At 35.0% G+C, this 21,296-nt stretch overlaps 1 protein-coding gene across 1 annotated transcript; it reads right to left on the reverse strand.

Moving 5' to 3' along the window:
- Positions 1-13,388: 13,388 nt before the first annotated feature.
- On the reverse strand, positions 13,389-14,625 carry LOC107809368 (uncharacterized). Its single transcript, XM_016633977.2, has one exon. It carries the CDS (start codon positions 14,301-14,303, stop codon positions 13,797-13,799), a length of 507 nt encoding a protein of 168 aa, XP_016489463.1. The 5' UTR covers positions 14,304-14,625; the 3' UTR covers positions 13,389-13,796.
- Positions 14,626-21,296: the final 6,671 nt, after the last annotated feature.

Raw genomic sequence — 21,296 nt, forward strand, 5'->3', positions numbered from 1 at the left:
GCCATTGGCGGAGTTTGCCTAAAACAACAGCTATCAGTCCCGCATTCAGATGGTATCGTATGCGGCTTTATATGGTAGGCGGTGTAGATCCCCGGTGGGTTGGTTTGAGCTGGGTGAGGCTAGATTATTGGGCACATACTTGGTTCAAGATGCTTTGGATAAGGTTAAGGTGATTCAGGATAGACTCCATACAGCACAGTCTAGACAGAAGAGTTACGTGGACCGGAAGGTTTGTGGTGTTTCCTATATGGTTGGAGAGCGGGTTCTACTTCGGGTTTCGCCTATGAAGGGCGTTATGAGATTTGGGAAGAAAGTGAAGTTGAGTTCGATGTTTATTGTCCCTTTTGAGATATTGAGGTGTGTTGGGGATGTTGATTATGAGCTTGCCTTACCTCCCAGCTTGGCAGGAGTTCATCCGATATTTCATGTTTTGATGCTCCAGAGGTATCACAGTGATCCATCGCACGTGTTGGATTTCAGTCCAGTCCAGTTGGACAAGGATCTATCTTATGTTGAGGAGACAGTGACAATATTGGACAGGCAGGTTAGAAAGCTGAGGTCAAAGAACATTGCATCAGTAAAGGTTCAATGGTGGGGTCATCCGGTCGAGGAGGCGACCTAGGAAACCGAGCAGGATATGTGCAGCCGTTACCCTCATCTTTTTGCTATTTCAGGTATGTCTCTATGCTCGTTCGAGGACGAACGAATGCTTAAGTATGGGAGGATGTAACGACCCGACCGATCATTTTAAGAATTTATGCCTCGATCCCCTATTAACTGCTTTCCCCGTGTTTGTTTCTACTATTGTGAGTTACCGGGAGGGTTTATTTGGAGTTTCGGAGAGTTTTGATACACTTATCCCGTAAATAAGAGCTTCAGTTTTGAAAATTTGATCGTAATCGGAACAGTGTAAAGACGACCTCGGAATGGAATTCCAATGGTTCCGTTAGCTCCGTTGGGTGATTTCGGATTTAGGAGCGTGTTCGGATTGTGTTTTGGAGGTCCGTAGCTAATTTAGGCTTGAAATGCCGAAAGTTGAATTTTTGAAGTTTCCAGTTTGATAGTGAGATTTTGATCCAAGGGTCGGAATGAAATTCCGGAAGTTGGAGTAGCTCTGTAGTGTTGAATGTGACGTGTATGCAAAATTTTGGGTCATTCGGACGAGGGTTGATAGACTTTTTAATCGAAAGCGTATTTTGAGAGTTTTGAAGTTCTTAGGCTTGAATCCGATACTAAATTGGTGTTTTGATGTTGTTTTGAGCGCTCCGAAAATTGTAACAAGTTTGAATGTTGTTTTAGGATTGGTTGGCATGTTTGGTTGAGGTCCCGGGGGCCTCGGATGTGTTTCGGATGCTCAACGGATCATTTTGGAACTTGTTGGAATTGCAAAAAAGTTGCAGCTGCCCAGTTATGGTTTCCTTCTTCGCGTTCGCGAAAAGGAGCTAGGTTGGGAGGAGTTTTAATGCTTCGCATTCGTGAAGCTGGATGAAATGTTGCATCGCGTTTGCGGCCTATGAATCGTGTTTGCGATGAAGGAAGATGGATCAAAGTGAAGTTGTACTTCGCGATCGCGAGGGTCCTTCCGCGTTCGCGAAGAAGGAATATCTGGGCAGTATTTAAATAGCCCATACACGACCCTTCTTCATTTTTCCACCATTTTTGAACGAGATTGAAACTTTTGAGGGAGATTTTTGAAGAAACCAAAGGGGAATCACTTGGAGGTAATATTTTTAACTTCATAACTCGTTTATATATGATTAAAGGTCTAACTAGTGGTGAAAAATTTGGGAAAAATCAGTGCAAAATGAGTAATTAGGACTTGAGATTAAGGGACCTTAAAATGGGTATTTGAGGGGTCAATTGAACTCTGATTTTAGTGTTCTTATTATGTATAGACTCGTGAGAGTATGGGGATTCTGTAAATGTAAATTTCACCCAATTTCAAGGCGTGGGCTCGAGGGGCGTTTTGGTTATTTTACCTAATTTCACGTATTAGCTTAGAATTTATTTGTAGAATCAGTTACTTGAAGTGTTATTTACATTATGCAATTGAATTGAATAGATTTGGGCCATTTGGATTCGCGTACTCATGGTAAAAACGTGGTTTCGGGTTGACTTTGAGCCGATTCGAGGTAAGTGACTTGCCTAACCTTGTGTGGAGGAAACTCCCCTTAGGATTTGGTATTATTGATAATTGAAATACCTTGTACGTGAGATGACGAGTGCGTACTTGAGCTAAATGTTGAAAATCCGATTTTTCATTAAGTACTTACAATGATGTACCTTTTTCCTGTTTATACTACTTGCAAATTTAAGTCTGTTTTTTAGCTTAGGAAAGCATGCCTAATTGACTTAATTGCCTTACTTGCTCAAACTGCCTTATTTGGATTACGTGCAACATGCTAGGTTAGAAATACTTGTTTTACCTTGATATGGAACTTGAATTGCACTGTGTATTTTTCTTGTTGTTGATGTGTGTTTACTTTGGGACTATAGGACGGTATTCCAGGAGATCCCCCTGTATGTTTACTTTGGGACTACGAAACGGTATTTCAGGAGACCCCCTTGCACGTTTACATTGGAACTACGAGACTGCACCCGGTAGATTCCCCATGTACTGAGTATTTACATTTGGGACTACGGATCGGTATTCCGCGAGATCCCCTCGCATTATGAGTTGGACTACGGGATGGTATCCCAGGAGATCCATTAGATATTTATATTTGGGACTACATGACGGTATCCTGGGAGATCCCCGGTTGTTTTGTGCTGAGTTGTATTTCTTCGTGCGTTTACTTTGCCTATGTAGTAGTTGTTGCTGTCCTTTATATCCTGTGCTACTTTTACCGTTGTACTTCCTTATACTGTTTTTGTTCTATACTGTTGAATCTTATATTCTATTTAACCTCAGTAGGACCCTGACCTTCCTCGTCACTACCCGACCGAGGTTAGGCTTGGCACTTACTGAGTACCGATGTGGTGTACTCATGCCCTTTCTGAGCATGTTTTTCATTTGCAGATCCAGGTACTTCCACTCGAACTTATCACGCTTGAGACGAGGCGCTTGTAAAGACTCCGAGGTATATCTGTCGCGTCCGCAGACCGAAGAGTCCCTTTCTACTCTCCCTTTTTGTATTAGCCCTTATGTACTTTTGTTTCCTTGTTAGATATTCTGGAGTTAGATGCTTGTAGACATTCAAAGGCTTGTGATAATGAGATTTCGCGTTTTGGGAAATATTATTAGTTTCGAGAGTTGTTATTGTGTATGCCAAGCGACACTTTAAAATACTGTTTTATTTCACTATTTCGATTTTTTATTATTTCTTTCGCAAATTAGTTTATTTTCTGCATTGTTAGGCTTACCTAGTCGTAGAGACTAGGTGCCGTCACGATGGTTCACGGAGGGCGAACCGGGATCGTGACAAGTAGTTGATACTACAAAAGAAGAAGAACAAAAAGATAAACTTTTAACAACCAATCACATAGATTATTATCTCAGACAACTTTTTTAAAAAAAATTGTGATGGAAATATTTTTCAAGTTTCTCTAGTAATTTCTTATTATTCGTCAAAAAGTAATACAATAATAACATAACTCAAAGAATAAAACAATATTAGTGAAAACACAAACATGGCAATCCATTTGATGTTTCCTCCATATTATAACTAAATAAGTTAATTCTACAAAAGACAAAGAAAGATAAACAATTAACAAATTTGCCAGACAATTTATTAAAGAACTTTTGTGATGCAAATATTTTCTAGGTTATTCTAATAATCTCATGTTTCATTCAACAAAAGATATGAAGACTTTACATAGGTAATAATAATAATAATAATAATAATAATAATAATAATAATAATAATAATAATAATAATAATAATAATAATATTTAAAGGAAAAAGTTAGCTTATTTTAGATAAAAAAAAAGAAAAGCAAATTAAAAAGATTAGCTTGATGATACGTGTAATAGTCATTTCATTTAGGTAGACAGTATCAGGAAAACATAATTATATGCATAATTATTTTTACATAGTTATTCTGCTCTATATGTATAACTTCTCTTATGTTCTTGCATTGCAAAATACAAACACAAGATTCAGCTCTAGTTATCCGAGTTTTCGAGACCCATTTGTTGGATTATAACTTTATAAAGATAACATACAATCTGATCAATCAAGTGATGAACTGAGTATGAGAAAACACAATAATGTTTCATAAATTTATACATTCTTGGCCTCTTGGGGTTATGAATAGGAAAGATATATGACAGTTATTATAAACATAAATGTTGAACATATAATAATTATTTATTTATTAGTTTTCTGAATAAACGGTGTGACTCTTTCTTACCTCACTATTATAACTCTTTAATGTAGTCATAACTCTTGAATATATCCACATAAAAATAATTGACAAACAATTAAGAAAAGGGAAAAAGAAGCAAAGAGTGAGCAGAAAAGCAAAAAAAAAATGAGAAAAAAGATAAATGAGTTTATTGGCCAAAGAGAGATGCCAAGTCACCTTTTCTATTCTCTCCTTTATATATAGATATAGATTTATAATGAGGGACCTTAAGGAGTGATGTGACATCTCTTATTGATTAGAAAATGTATTTATCTATTATCTCAATTTTTTAGGAATTTAAACACAATAAATTCAATTATTAAATCTGAAAAGATTCAGTTACAAGTTAGAAAAGGCGTCTTTCAAAATTCTCGAGGGTTGAAACCAAAATTTCACGACTTAACCCCAACATTATATTCTCTTCTCCCCATCAATTGGAATTTTCCCCAACTATTGTGCAGCATCACTATGAAATTGAACATTACGGGTGTGTTTAGTACGAAGGAAAATATTTTTCAATTTTTCTATGTTTGATTGACTTAAATATTTCTGGAAGGAAAACATCCTAAATCTATTTCTAGATCCGGTCGAAAGCATAAAGCCGCCCGGTTTGAGTCTAAATGATTTGGTAGTTGGAAAAAGGCGCGCTATTGAAATCCTAGCTAAAAACGAGGAAGCACGGGATCCGGTGGTCGAAAGGCTGTTCCAGCCACCTACTAAACTGGTGGATCAGGAAAGCTGCCAAGAGTTAATGAAAGCATTACGGCTGGAGCGATGGCCAAACGCCATAAGGGCGGAGAGGGGGTCGCCCTACGAAGCCATTTATGCAGTGCTTGATGAATTTAACCTTTTAAAAAAGGGTGAGGGGGAAAGTCAGTAAGATGTCGGAGAAGGATGAGTTGGTTAAGAAGAATCCTAAGCCGAAAGCTAAGACGAAGGCTAAGAAAGAAGATGGTTTCAGTAGGTAGGATGAAGTATAGGTCGATTGAAGTAGGGAAGGTCGATTAAGGAAGAGAATGTAGCTTCAAGAATGAGGCAAGGCCAGCCGTTTGGTTGTTCTTTGACTTCGTGAGTACCTGCATTAAATTCCTTTTTTTTCTTTTTTCATTAGCAATCCTTTTATTCTGTTTCCAAATCAGAATGGACATTCGATTGAAATAGTGCTTAAATGGAGCCTGATAAATGATGAAAAATGCATATTTTTAAGTATATTTGCATATTAAATCTTGTGCGAGTCGCTAGAGTTTACATGGTTTTTGAAGTGAAATATACTCATTATGTGTTTCTTATGTGTAGGAACGAGTTTGGATGATAAATGATCAAAAGATGACAATTCAACACAAAAAGAAGAGAAGGAAAAATTGGGAGCTCGTCCAATTTCGTGCGTGGCACGAAAACGGACGTGAAAAAGGAGAAAAATGAAAACATGAAACCGCAAAGCGAAGGCACGGATCGCTTCACGAACTGAAAAATTGCAAAAGCTGAGTCCGTGTCCAAGTTCGCGCGCTGCACGATAGTTGACGCACCCTCTAGCTCTCCTATCCGAAGTTGGATTGAAAACTTCCGCCCCTCATTAACCCTATGTCATATAAATACAGCATAAAACACCACTTTGAAGGGATAGAAGACTTTAGGGAGGCAAGAACACGCTAAGAGCAAGGAGGAGAAGGATTCAACTCCACGTTTTCCCCTCTTTCTTCCTCTGTTTCTATTATTGATTATGAATTCTAGTATTGTAGTTTTGCATACTATTATGAATAGCTAATTTGTTATCTAGGGTTTTGATGGAACCTATTGAAGGATGACTTTCTTGTTACGTCAATATAGATTTGTCATAGTATTTTCTCTATTTATTCAATTACGTTATTATATGGTTGGTTGAAGAGCTCTCAATCGACTATGCCTATTTAATGTGTATTACTCAGGAGAGGGTGCATATTTAGGTAGTTGTTGAACAACATCACACCTAACGTATATGAGGGATCAATACGGAGGGTTTAAAGGTGAGATTAGGGATAACGAAACCTTGGTGCGATCCGAGTGAGCCGTATTTAAGTCTAACTAGCGTAATTCAGGAGAATATGTCTAGTAAATTGTGGTAGTTACTCGGGAGAGAATTACGACACTCGGAGCGCTCATGATCGGTAGAGAATACTTAGGTGAAATTATAGAAGACATTGCAGGAAGGATTCCGTCAATTGAGGAAATCATAACTCTAGACCTCGTTAATCTTTTCTCCAACCTGTAGTATCTTTAGTTGGTAATCTACTACTTTAACTATTTATTTAATTATATATAAGAATCTTAATATTTATAACTTAGGAATTGTTCAAACTTGTCTTCTTGGTGATAGTGAACCGTTGTAGCTAAACCCTAGTTCTCTGTGGGATTCGACTCCGGACTTATAAATCGGATTATATTTGCAGCGACCGCTTAGTCCTTTTTATAAGACATAGTTGGGCGTGATCAAATTTTGGCGCCGTTGTGGGGGAACTAACGGTGTAGCTGTAGGTTTACATATTGCTAGGTTTCAAGTTTGAACTTTTTCTTCTTTGTATTTGATTTTTTTATTTTTTATTTTTATTTTTGTGTTACTTGTTGATTTTAAAAATATGGCATTTTGGAATTATGATACTTTTGATGTTGGTAACTCTACTTTTGATCCTACTTATGCATATAGTGGAGGAAACCACCCTTAGAAAAATTATCAAAATATTCCCGAGAGCGAGTTATGTGCACCAACTCAATCTTATGTGTGGAATGTGTGTGATATGTGTGGTGGTCAAGATGGTCACTTTCATGGTTGTGCTTATATTTTTTATCTTCCCCCAACCCCTTACTTTGATGGTTCTTCTTTTTCTTGTGAAGTTAATAGGAATAAAACACCCATTGATGATGATCAGAAAGAGATCAAGGATATGCTAAAGTGCCTTGTGGAACAAAATGATATGTTAAAGTGCCTTGTGGAGCAAAATAGTAAATTACAATTACAGATAGAAAGGCAAGAGGAAACTATTCACAACTTGAAGGTTCAAGTGAGTCAACTAGTTGAAGATTTTAATGCTCAACAAGCCAATATTGTGAATAGTATCCAAGAAAAGCGTGAATTAGATACAGAAATTGAGGTGCTAGTGGAGAAGTCCAGAGTAGAACGCCAACAATCAATCGAACTAGATTTTGAGGATGTCGATGTTGTAGAAGAGATACTAGAGTCAACCAAGGATATTGCGGATACATATTTAGTTGACTCTAGTACCATTGGTGTTGAGGATGCTGATAGTCCCGATGTTCATGCAGTTGAGCGCATTGGTCCACACTCCAAGTATTTTTTAACGTTGTGTTTGGATGATGATATAGAAATAGAGTCATCCGAGCCACTTGAGGAGTGAAGGGACGAGGAACAAGGTGCCTACATTCTGAAATTTTTCTTGCCAGAAAATCAGGATTACACACCTCATCTAAAGGCCAAGAAGTGCAGAATACTAAATTATTTTATTGGGCCAGTCAAATTAGTTCCACCACCCCAGGAGAATAATCATAAGCTTGAATCAAAACTTAGGGTTCAGTTCATAAGCTCAAGGTGGAGGCAAAAAGTGATTCGCGTCGTGCCGTGACGTTAAATCAAGTGCTTGTTTGGAGGCAATCCAGTTTTACTGCTGTCTTTTATTTACTTATTTATTTATTTTTAATTTTATTATATTTGTAGTGTCGATTTTTGATTTTCTAGGAGCATGAAAAGAAAAGCTATTGGAAGGATGCAATAGCAAACCAGATGGTTGGAACTAAGTGTGAGGTACCCGCACGAAGGACCAAGACTGGAAGAAGTCTGAGTACCCTATGAGCCGCTAGTGCCTCAGCCTATGGCCTACCAGGGAGTTTCTTTTACCCTCTTGTATTTATGGGTGTGCATTGAAGACAATGCACAATTTTAAGTGTGGTGTGGAGAGACTGTTTGGGTGGATTCCTATGCTAGTTTAATTGTGTTATTTTATATTTGTTGAAAAAAAATAATTAGGTAGAAATAATCCCTCTTGGTTTTTCTTATGACCACAGTTCTTTTCCAAGGGATGACTCTTTGAACCGAGTAGTAATTTTTTTAAATAGAATTTTCAAAAGGTTTTGGACTTTTCCCAACGATGGACTTCCTAGATAGTTTTCTTGAGGGTTTAAAGTCTAAAGAAAATTACTAAAAGATTTTTTTTCAACTGATAATGGAATAGGAAGAACTTGAGTATCCATGTTTTTTGGCATGTTTTATATTGGGGCTTAGAGCTGGCGCATTTACACTGAATACTTTCTTCTTTATTCTTGTGACTATATGACTTGAGAGTATATGTGTTTATTTTGATGCTTGGGCTCGTCTATTGACTCATGTTATTACTTCCCAGTGTTTGAATTATATGATGACTGTGCTAGTTGCTTTAACTGGAGAGTGGGGTCTGAGTCGTCCTGAGTAAGTCATGTGCATTGTGTGAGGTGAGATTTTGGTTGTACACTGTGCCATCCTTTGTTAGTCTAGAACTTGCCCCGTGTGTGAGTCAAAGCGAATGATTAAGTCTTGTGATTTTAGGAAATGATATAGGCGTTTCTTTAATTGATCCTTTAGTCTGTTTGCCTACCAGCGATAAAAATTATCCTTTGTTAGCTCAATTGAGCCTGTAAACCTTTTATTTTGGTACCCACATTACAAAACGAATCCCTGTTATTCTTAATTAAAGCTAGTTGAACCTTTACCTCCGAAAGCACTTAAGTCACTAAAAGAGAAGGAAAAAAGATTGGGTAGTTTTTGAGTGGAACCTTAGAAAGGCCAAAAGGTGCATGCGTATATTGAGAGAGCCACTAGCTGGAAATACCAATATATGGAGGGTGTTGAAAAGATTTTGAAACAAAAAGAAAGAAAAAGAAAATACAAAATAATTAAAAAAAATCCCTCCAATTCACTTTGATATGCGCTAATGCTTATGTAGATGTGCTTAAAGTCAATGGGCTACATTATTTACGGTGTCGTAGCGTGATCACTAAGAGGATGCGCTTAAAAGCTAAAGTGTATTGTATTAAAATTGCCTAGGAAGTCACTATTATTCATTTCTATCCTACCCGTCCCTTAGCCTACATTACAACTAATGAAGACCTAATTGTTCCTAGACTTTGCAAGCTTAAATTAGTAGAGACTTATATTAGGGGAAAGCTTATGATACAAGCTTTGGGGCACATGCGTTTCTTTGCAAGAGTGAGTGAATTTCATTCTGTAAGTCCTTAAATTACACTTGAATTCATATTTGAGTGTGCGGACTAATTACTCTCTTTGTTTATTGGTGAGGGAACATGCTTTACAACAGATTAGTAAGGAACTCGTATCTTTAGTTTGCACAAGAAGCGAGTCATAAATAGGAATGTAGTAGAGCCAATTTTTGAGGCTAGGATGTTAGAGAGTCACACAAATATTTTAAATAGTCTTGGCATTGGTCTAAAAATGAGGAGAGTATGAAGAGTACATATGTTAAGTTCTAAGCATTCCATTGTTATTGGTGTGATGCTTGGGTATGTTTTGAAAGGTATTTCTTGTCTATGCGCTTAATTTTATGTTGCTCGAAGACGAGCAAAAGTTTAAGTGTGGGGTGCTGATAAATGATGAAAAATGCATATTTTTGAGTAAATTTGCAAATTAAATCGTGGGTGAGTCGCGAGAGTTTACATAATTTTTGAAGTGAAATATATTCATTATGTATTTCTTATGTGTAGGAACAAGTTTGGATGATAAATGATCAAAAGATGACAATTCAACACAAAAAGAAGAGAAGGAAAGAATTGGGAGCTCGTCCAATTTCGTGCGTGGCACGAAAACTGACGCGAAAAAGGAGAAAAATGAAAGAACAAAACAACGAAGCGAAGGCACGGATCGCTTCGCGAACTGGAAAATTGCAAAAGCTGAGTCCGCGTCCAAGTTCGCGCGCTGCAAGAAAGTTGACGCGCCCTCCAGCTCTCTTATCCGAAGTTGGATTGAAAATTTCCGTCCCTCATCAACCCTAGGTCATATAAATACATCCTAAATCACCACTTTGAAGGGAGAGAAGACTTTAGGGAGGCAAGAACACGCTAGGAGCAAGGAGGAGAAGGATTCAACTCCACATTTTCCCCTCTTTCTACATCTACTTCTATTATTGGTTATGAATTCTAGTATTGTAGTTTTGCATACTATTATGAATAGCTAATTTGTTATCTAGGGTTTTGATAGAACCTTTTGTAGGATAAATTCTTGTTATGTTTTTATATAATTGAGCCGTTGGGTTTCTCTATTTGTTCAACTACGTTTATATTATGGTTGGTTAAAGAGCTCTCAATCGACTGTGCCTATTTAGTGTGTATTACTTGGGAGAAAGTGCATATTTAGGTAGTTGTTGAACAACATCATACCTACGTATATGAGGGATTAATACGGAGGGTTTAAAAGTGGGATTAGGGATAACGAAACCTTGGTGCGATTCAAGTAAGCCGTATTTAAGGTCAGCTAGTGTAATTCGGGAGAATATGTGTAGTAAATTATGGTAGTTACTCGGGAAAGAATTACGACACTCAGAGCGCTCATGATCGGTAGAGAATACTTAGGCGAAATAATAAAAGACATAGCGGGAAGGATTTCGACAATTAGAAAAATTATAACTCTAGACCTACTTAATTTTTTCTCCAACCCGTAGTATCTTTAGTTGGTAATCTACTACTTTAATTATTTAGTTAATTAGATATAAAAATCTTAATATTTATAACTTAGGAATTGTTCAAACTTGTCTTCTTGGTGATTGAACAGTTGTAGCTAAACTTTAGTTCTCTGTGAGATTTGACTCCGGACTTGTAAACCTGATTATATTTACAACGACCGCTTAGTCCTTTTTATAAGGCATAGTTGGGCGTGATCAGAGCCAGATTTACTCAAAATGGTACATGTTCTCTCTATGCATTTAGCCTTCTAACGCTGTGAATGATGTGTTGTTTAGATTTTCACTATGTGCTTATATGGTCTCACTCCAGTGTCTTCGTTTTTCTCTTTAATCCTTTCTACTCTTTGTATCTATAGAAAAAAATATTGGTGTATTAGAGTTGTAGAAGGATCTAAATAAGTAAAGGAAAGTATGTTTTGGTGATTTTTGATGAATACTCTTCCCCACTTTTGATGTAATTTATATTTATGTGAATGAATGTGATCAATATGAAACAATCATATAATCCATTTATCTGTAAATTAAAGTTTATTTACTTAAAAATTGAAAGTTGGAAGAAACAAACAAGTGAAATAACATACACACACGAATTGCAGGCGCACTATGCCCTTTTTGAGGGTTTTTATTTTTATTGCTTTAGTGTCACAAGTAAATGTCGCGTTCATTTTTTGAGAATCAAATACAAAAGAAAAAGATACAAAAATAATTTTAAAAAAGTACTATTGAGTTATACAATAACCAGATTTTAACCTCCTTTTTTGTATTCTCATTCGACAATACATCCTCTCTCTCCGCGAATCAAAAAATGCTATAACAAGGTATTAAAATTAATACTTATATTGACTTTTATGTTTAGTATTGTCGAATTGGTATAATATCATTAAAATACAACTATTTATTTTTAAATATAATATTTCTCTTCAATTATTTACAACTTTTAACTTCAACGTAATTTTAGCTTTCATTGAATTTGTATAGTAATATTCTTTTTTGTATTTTATGATATTATATAAATTCAAGAATACAAAATTTGAAAAATTCAAGAAAATATATTTCTTCTTCTTTTCTTTTAAAATTAGTAAATACAAATTAGTATTTCAACATTGTTTAAAACTTAAAATTTCAAATATTAGACACAGTAACAGTATACAATCGAGAAGGAAACCAGATAAATATAGTAGTATCTACTCTAAATAATTAATATTATGATTAATTTCAATGTATATTATTTATAAGCGTTTAATTTATTTTCATAGAAAAGAGGGTATGGATATATATATATATATATATATATATATATATATATATATATATATATATATATATATATATATTCACATAATTATCAAACATCTTCCTTCTCTGATAGTGTACATATAATTCATAGAAGTTTAGTAACTAACTATATGTTCTGTCAGCTGCACGTTTCCTTTGTACATTAAAACATGTACAAGCCAAGTCATAGAATAGGAGTCACTATAGTCAGCTTTTAAGGTCTTAATCACTCTCCAAAACTATTCCTATATTACTATATAAAATAATTTTCTAACTAAAACATTGTGTAGGCTGCAATTATGTAGAGAAGGACGTGAGACTTTCCAAATATGATACACCTTTTTTATGTGCATTAATTATTTCAAAGCTTATTGGTCTCATTTTCTCTCTTTTTGGTGTTAAAAGACCACCAAAAGACACAATTTGAATTTGGGCAAAAGATCATGAGAGTCCTTATGTTTATCAAAATTCAAAAGTTAGTAACATGTGCCCTCTCACTATCTTTTGCCCCCTTTAGTTGTCAATTGTCATTATTATGGTAGCAAAAATAGCCATTTCCGTTGACTCATATATCCCACCCAAACCTGTTTAAATAAACACTACTAGACTGTTTTCTATATAGTTCTAGTGGCTAGCTCATTGCATTACAAGCACCTAACAAGTAACAAGTAACAAGTAACAATCACCTCTTTTCCAAAATTTCTGACTACTATGGAAAAAGGATATTATCAAAACTAGGTGTAAGAATCTGAGTCAGAAATGTCTTCCTTAACACAATTTTGGTTAATTTTAGCAGGTTTGAGAATGTAAATACATTAACCTTGAGTGCGTGCGGTTATGATAATTTCAAGAATCAGTTGATCATTGATAGATGTGCTGGTGAAATTAAATTAAGTGGCCATCTGCCTAAGGAATTTTTTTTAGACAACATCAAAATTCAAAAGAAGACTTTCTATATGCAAGTGAAGGAGAAAAAAAAGAAGATAGAAGACTTTTATATAGACACATCAAACATACAAAAACGAGGTAGGAAAATTAACCAAACACCAATTATTTGTTGCACAATATATTTTAAGACTCGCAAGTCACAGGCAATTTTCTGCATGTAAACATCTATACATCTCTGCCATAATATGTCTATAAGATCAAATTAAAATGGGCCAAGAAACTGCTTTCTTTACTCAGCTTTTATCTTCAAACAAAACAGTTTTGATAACCCATCGATATAATTGACTCCACAGATGTATCCCACAAAGAAGTGAGGTTTACAAACTCCACATACAAAGAGAAACCTAAAAACAAAGAAAAAGAGACTTCTAAACAAATATTGCTATTAACATATATTTTTTTATATAGCAATAATGATGTTCAAGTCAACCTACACACACCTCTACTAATATTTATCTAAACCTGAATTATGATTTCTTATAGTTTTCACGGACTTCATTTCTCGATAGACTAATGAAAAGAGTTGAGCTTGAGCAATCTTGGAGGAGTAAGAACCCTATAAGAACCATAACCTTTAGCCATTTGGCTATTACCCAAACGCTTACCAGGACTAAATAAGGGACTACATGATCCACACCCTAAAGATTGAATCTCTTTGCTTCTGCCAATTTCAGCCAACACTTTGTAGAAGTGATCAACATCACAAGGTAAACAAATAGGGCCTTGGCTATAATTATAACCATACTCTTTTTCAGCATCTTCAAGCAACATCTTGAACATTGGATGGTTTGCATACTTTGTCTTTATCACAAATCTCTCTTTTTCAGGCCCAACATACACCCAAAAACAGCCATCTGGAGCCACTTTGCTCTTAATATTTGTTGTGGTGCCATGCCATGATTTGCTCTTTGACAAAATGGTTCCACTAAATTTATTCATTGATAGATATTTCTCCAACTTCTTAAGTATAGATGAGTTGGACTGCTTCTCTTTTCCCTTTCCCATTTCACTATTCATTCCCCTCTATATATATTTAAACAAACAACTAACAAATATTCTTTGCGGTTTCAAACAAAGAAAAGGATTTAAGAACAGAAGAAGAAAATATTTCTATTTTGGTTTCAACTTTCAACCTCTATCATAAGATAAATTGAGCATAGACCTCATTTTTATCCTAGTTGGATTGTTCATCCCTTTGTAGAATTCAAACTAAGGGGAAAAAGTCTATTGAGAGAAATATATCTGACCTTTAGCTTATTTGGAGAAGTGTTACTAATGATGAAGATAGCAAAGGCCATAAAAAGGATGGGGGAAACAGATAATGCCTCAGAAAGGGATAAAGTTTTGGCCATATAGGTTGTTCACTGGCCAAATAGATTCAGTCCCGAATAATACTTGAAATTGTCAACGCAGAAAAAACCAACCTTTGTTAATTTGAAGGAGATAGAATATGGTTTGTACGTATTAAATTGCAAAATGCTGACGACTTCTTTGTATTCAACGTCCCCGACCAATGAACCAGCGCTTGAGTAATAAACGACGGATTTAAATTACATACACTTGGTTATACAAATAATTTGAAAAAATGGCACTGCATAACCGTAAAAATAATAGCAAAAAATTGTATAAATTATATATATATTCTGTATGCTATATACAAAAATTATATAAGTTTTATATCTAGATGTAAATAGTTCTGGCACGGGCTAAAAGTGATAATACCCAAATAATTTTTATATTAGTAATATAGTTTAATTGTTTATAGCAGGTTACTTACAGTATATTTTGTGTTATATTAACAACTAATACTTATTAAAGTAAAATTATATATAATTAATGTTTAAATGACTTTGATTGTATAAAATAGCCGGTGCATAAAATTTAATCTCGTAAATCATATAGTATAGTTAATTTATGTGAACAAACATATTGAGCTTTGATCATCCTTTTTATTTCCTATATATGTTAAAAAGTGTATTATTTCTGTGGGGGCGCCATAATGGGAGCTAGACTTGTAGTACGTAAGCGCGATTAATTATGTATAATTAAGTTCCATTAGCGAAAACCTTGTATTATTGTTGAATTTTCAGAGAATTATCATTGACAAATACCTTCAAGCTTGCTTTTGAGGAAATATAACGACAAAAATTACAAAAATATTTCTCTTGATTGGACGATTTGGTTAATGATGATCGATTACATTAATTATAAATGCACTTTCATAGTGGGGTCTCTGACTGCATTTGATTAGCATTAATTTTATAAATTATATGGTTGCCAATTTGCGAAGGTTGTTACTTTTCAATGCACACATGTGAGGTAATTGGTAATAATTCGTCATCATTCATGCTTTTGACAAGTATATACTGATTTCCTAGTTGTGTCTAGTGTACATATTATTATATACAATATAATTGAAGATGTATCGTGTAAGACATTTTCTATTATTTTATAGAATTAATTTCATCCGTTTGTCCTGATAAATAATTTCTTTATTCTTCTTCGAAAAAGTTCCTTGACATAAAAGAGAGTTTAAAAATATTGAAAGGACTAGCATTCTTGGTTTCGATTACATTAAATATATATTTTTTCTCTTTTTGACAATGGAAAAAAAGTTTTGATCTTTTGTCAGGCTGAATGAATCCTGCAATAATTTTTCTTTTAATATTAATATGTTTATAAAAGGAATTATTGGGTCTATAAACTAATAAATATTGTGGTGCAGGCTGCCTACAGAGGTCGTCAAGATTCACAATTAAGTTGGTATTAGTTTATCCGAATGTTAGGTGTTCTCAAACTTTGACAATATTATCCAGTTGTTTGTTTTTTATAAATAAATAAATACGAAGTTGAAGTACTATCGATCGCGGAGAATAATTAAATTTAATTACAAAATTGCATCTGCATGGTAATATAATTTTTAGCTCTTTATAGGTTTTATCATACAATGATGAACTTTCTAACTAGAATATTTTATCAGTGAGTACTAGTGTCAATTTCAAGGTATAGTTTTGTACATATTAATTTAAATTAATAATTTATAGAAACTCAAATTTGTAAAACTGACTGAGGAATACGTTCATCAGCAAAAATAATTTAAATTGAATTCCGAAGTTGGCAAACAAAATTGGACTGACACGTGTATTCATGAACCTTTTGCCTTAAGCTGACCAATTAAACCAATTATTTAAGGTCAACCAGTTAGTATCTCTTTTACAAACGAAGAAAGGTTATTGTTTTTGAGGAGAGAGTCAAATGCTTATTATGAAGCGCATTTAAGCTCAACTTAGCATTAAAAGAAAACGTGCCAATATCATCTGTAGTAGCTGTGGCGCTTGGATTAGATTAAAGAAATAATATCGTTTTGGTTTGATTGTGAATAGTTTTTTTTTTTTGGAAGTATGTAGAATTAGATTACATTTCGGATGACTTTTTTTTATTGGAAGAATTATTATTGGAAAACAACTTTTTCGTTTTTGTGTTCTGAAGCCCAAATGCGTTTTAAGCCAAAAAAAGAGGTATTGATTACTCCTTTAAAACGGATCGCCATAGAGCCAATTAATTAGATTTGATGTATGAAAAACTAACGTCACAGCATGTTCAATTATCTCTTAACTTAATTATGTTAAGGCTCTTTAAGTATCGTTATAGTTCACCGTTATTATATGCTCCCTTATATGTATTGCGGTAAAAATTAGTGGTCCAATTTTATATCATTAAGTCGCCTCGTAGAGACTGCCCCCAAAAGGCTCGAAGCTCAGCTCGGGGTTTCAATTTCGAGGGTTCTCAATGATCGACCTCAAGGCAGTGTAAACTAGCGGTTACGGTGGATCAATGTGAGTTTCCCAAGGCACGTGACTAGAGCTGACAAAGTCTATTAGGCTAGTTCAAACCCATATCATGGCATTAGATGACTGTACCAGCCCTATATCTTTGTAATAAATGCACTTGTACTATATTGGGATTCCCCCTCATATATATAGGGGATCCTTGTCATTTTGTAAGGGGCATCTGATACATAACATTGAATATACAAGAACATTCTCTCTGCTCTCTAATTTAACATATTCTCTTGATTTCAGTACTTATATTCATTGTGTTCTATTTATTGTTCTTCATTTATTGCTCATTATTGGCTATAAAAAGCCTTCATCAAAGCTATCATAACTGTTAGTCCTCTATCGACTGCCCTTAGCCGGGCATCCGATTCGACCTCGAGGCCCTGGTTTTCAGCCATTCGGTTTGATTATTACACAATCTACAAGCTATTATCTTATTTTCCAATCTCTCACTTAGCATCTATTGCCTAACAACTAGCATAAAAACAGATCACGTATTTTTAGAACCACAAAATCAAATCTAATTGTTATTACCATTTTCAAAGTAAACAGTTTGGCGCCTGTCACACCTCCTTTTCACCTACACCTGATGGGCGTAAAGGAGTTTTTCCATTTAAAGGATAATCGGAACGGGATTTAATTATTAATTATTCAGAGTCGCCACATAGGAGATTAATGGTGTCCCAAGTCACCGGTTGAATCCCGAACCGAGGATATTCATGACTCTGTTAACAGTCCGCGAAGAAATCCGAGTAGGGAATTCTGTTAACTCGGGTGAAGGTGTTAGGCATTCCCGGGCTCCGTGGTTCTAGCACGGTCGCTTAGCTGTTGTATTTGATTTTATCTGATTTTAATGCTAGCTTATACGCCTTTTATTCGTAAACCGCTTTTTATCATTATTTATTTTAAAAGAATTGCAACGTCGTGAAAACGCATTTCGAACCACGTCACAATCAATGCACCTGTGGTTGTCAACACATTTCGACTTCGTTGAGATTTGGATTTGGGTCGCATCAATGCGCACCAGAGATTAAGAAGGAACTTTAATTAAAATCGCGCCTAAAAATTCTGACGTAATATTATTTTGGGGAAGACCGTGGAGTTCGCTAAATGGCCATCCCAAATTCTAATCAATTTTAATAACCAATTATTGAGTGTAAACACGTGATTTTTGCCCTATGAGAGAATTACTCCCAAAAAATCCAAAATAAAACAATTTTCCTTTGTGTGCAATTTTAGAATTTTTGTGGCATTTTTTATAATTATTTGTATTTCTGTCTGTGCGTGTTTATTGGTTAAATTAATAAAAAATTACAAAAATATGTCGCATTTGCATTTAGTATTTGTTTAAGTTTGTTTTACAAAATCATAAAAATAATGTACGTTGCATTTTTAGCATTTAACGTCTAAATTGTGTGATTTTTATAGTTAATTGCTATTTAAATGTGCGATAATTGTTATTTGGACAGATTTTTGAAGTTATAACAGATTTTGAATCAGGGCAGTAACAATAGTTTTAGGGGTAATACGGGAATTAACCAATTGCAGATTATTTAATTATGGTGGGGGATAAGACGTAATGATAAAAGCAAAAATGAAAAGGTGGATGATGATGTCTTCTTTTCAAAAAGAGGGAACAAGGGGGCCCACTTTGACTACTTTTCAAAAGGAGGGAACATGGGGGCCCACTTTGACTACTTTTCAAAAAGAGGGAATACGGGGGGCCCACGTTGACTACTTTTACTAAAATAAAAGTATGAGTAATAATAAAAGTTAAAGGGTGCACATGGTGGAAGAAGATTGGGTCTTGCTTTGTATACAAAGGGGGATGAGGGGATTGAATTAAAGAGAAGGAGATTTTGGGGAGATAAAAATTTCAGAACTAAAGAGGAGAGAAGAACATACTTTTAATCTTGAGGAAGAGGATTCCTAAAATATCCGAATACTATTTCCGTGTATTCCTGAGTGTGATCTCTGCCTCCTGTTTGCTTCCGGGATTTTCAATTGGCTTGTTATTGCTTTATTGAGTGGTTGCTCGAATTTCTGTTTGGTTTTCAAGTCTACTGCTGGATTTTCTGACTGCTGGTTGTTTGTTGTTGCTGCGCTGTTTCTACTGCCGCTGATTCTCATCTTCATCTTCTCTTGTTTCCAATACCAGGTACACGACTGTAATACTAGCTATTGCAAGCTAATAATGTGTAAGCATGGATACATATGAAGAATGGAATTTTGAAGTTTTAATTTCGCTTTTTCTTTGTTCCTTTTATTGATTGTATTTAGGCTATTTTATGTATTACTGAATAATAATTGGAATAATAGAAAATAACATAAGTTAGTCTTTAATGAATCGGCTTGGCAAAAGGGGTTAATTCACTAGTTATGAAGGTTTTAAGATTATCAACAGTAGGTTAATCATGAATGGATAGCTAAAATTAGTTAAAGCCAAACAAGACTAGATAATGTTTAAGTTTAATAAACTTTCTAATAAACTTTAATAATTATGGTTAAATCTAGTTTCAAATGGTTATGAATAATTAATCCCAATAGTTTTTTTATATAACAATGCGAGCTTCAATCTAGCTATATTTGATTTCTTTTGAATATTAGTTGTCGAATTTCTTATTTTATTTATAATTTCGAATTTTCTTTCCTTTTTTTAGTAAAATTCTTTCCATTAATATTTGTCTTAATCTAGCAATTAGTATGTTACGTTTTCTTAATTTTTTTTGAAAGCTCCTAATTAATTAGGATTTTCTTTCTTTATTTTAGAGACTAAACTTAATAGAAAAAATGTAGTCACTATAGGTTTATCCTTTTAAATAAAAATGAGATGAGCCTCGCCTAATAAAACGCACCAATTGTGGGGCCCTCAATAAATGTTTAATTGAATACTTAGATTTCGAGATGGGCCATTTAGCAAATTTCACGGCCTTCCCAAAATAATAACGCGTTAGTATCTTTAGGCGCGTATTTAATAATGTTATCTTCCTAAACTCGGGTGCACATTTATGTGACCCAAATCCAAATCTTAACGGAGTCAAAATGTGTCAACAACCACGGGTGCATTGATTGCGACATAGTTCGAGACGCGTTTTCACGACGTTGCAATTCCTTTAAAAAATAATAATAAAGCGGTAAATAATTAAAATTGCACTATAGTTTTGAACATTTATTAAAATTAGATATTTTAGCCATTACAACAATTTAAGCGACCGTGCTAGAACCACGGGATCCGGGGGTGCCTAACACCTTCCCTCGGGTCAACAAAATTCCTTACTTAGAATTTTTGGTTCGCAGACTTCATTTGGAAAGTCGAATATTTTCCTCGAATTGGGATTCAAGAAAAACCGGTGACTTGGGACACCAAAAGCCAAACCTATCCCAAGTGGTGACTTTGAAATAAATAAACAAATCCCGTTTCGATTGTCTTTTAATTGGAAAAACTCCTTGTACCCTCGCGGGGGCGGAAAAAGGAGGTGTGACAGCTCTGGCGACTCCGATGGAGAATTAAACCCAGAATCTCCGGTTCAGGGTTCAGAATTCGAGCTTAGATAAATTGTTATATTTGGCTTTATCTGATTTTTACATGTTTGAGCCTAATGTGCTAAATGTTGTTTTTACCGCTTTGATATTATCTGAACTGTATATAAACTGTGCCGAAACCCTTCTCTTCTTACCTCCGGGGATGTGCTTACTGGTTGAGACTCCCTATTCTGTTAGTGTCATACCTTGAAATAAGAAAGAGGCCGGACAAGTTACTAAGCCGGATGGCCTTTTGGTTCCCGGTAAGTTGCCCCCTCCTCGACTCGAGTTGTCCGCTCGGGTACACAGTCTAGAACACCGACCCGGGTTTTGAACATAGAATAACGTGACTTCATGCCGGATCCCTAGTAGGAACGCTTATTTGCATCACGTTGCATTTGACCTAGGGGACTCAACACATGGGTTGGGTCCGTCTAGGACTAGCAACCTGAAATGAAAAGACCATCTTGACGCATCCTACTTGTGTTCTGTGCATTTATTTGTTTCAGGCCCGCATGCTGATCGGCTTTTGAATAGCGGGAATACTGTGAAAATGAGAAAAAGAGAAAAAAGAGAGAAATAACAGTATGGAGAGTTAATTGCATATTTTCAGGAAAAAAACCAATGCCCAAATACTGCCAAAACTCTA

Source organism: Nicotiana tabacum, chromosome 6, assembly GCF_000715075.1.
Source record: "Nicotiana tabacum cultivar K326 chromosome 6, ASM71507v2, whole genome shotgun sequence".
Taxonomy (NCBI): Eukaryota; Viridiplantae; Streptophyta; class Magnoliopsida; order Solanales; family Solanaceae; genus Nicotiana; species Nicotiana tabacum.

Excerpts from the sequence above, each read along its gene's own strand:
- LOC107809368 (XM_016633977.2), bottom strand. The coding sequence starts at position 14,303 with ATGAATAGTGAAATGGGAAAGGGAAAAGAGAAGCAGTCCAACTCATCT.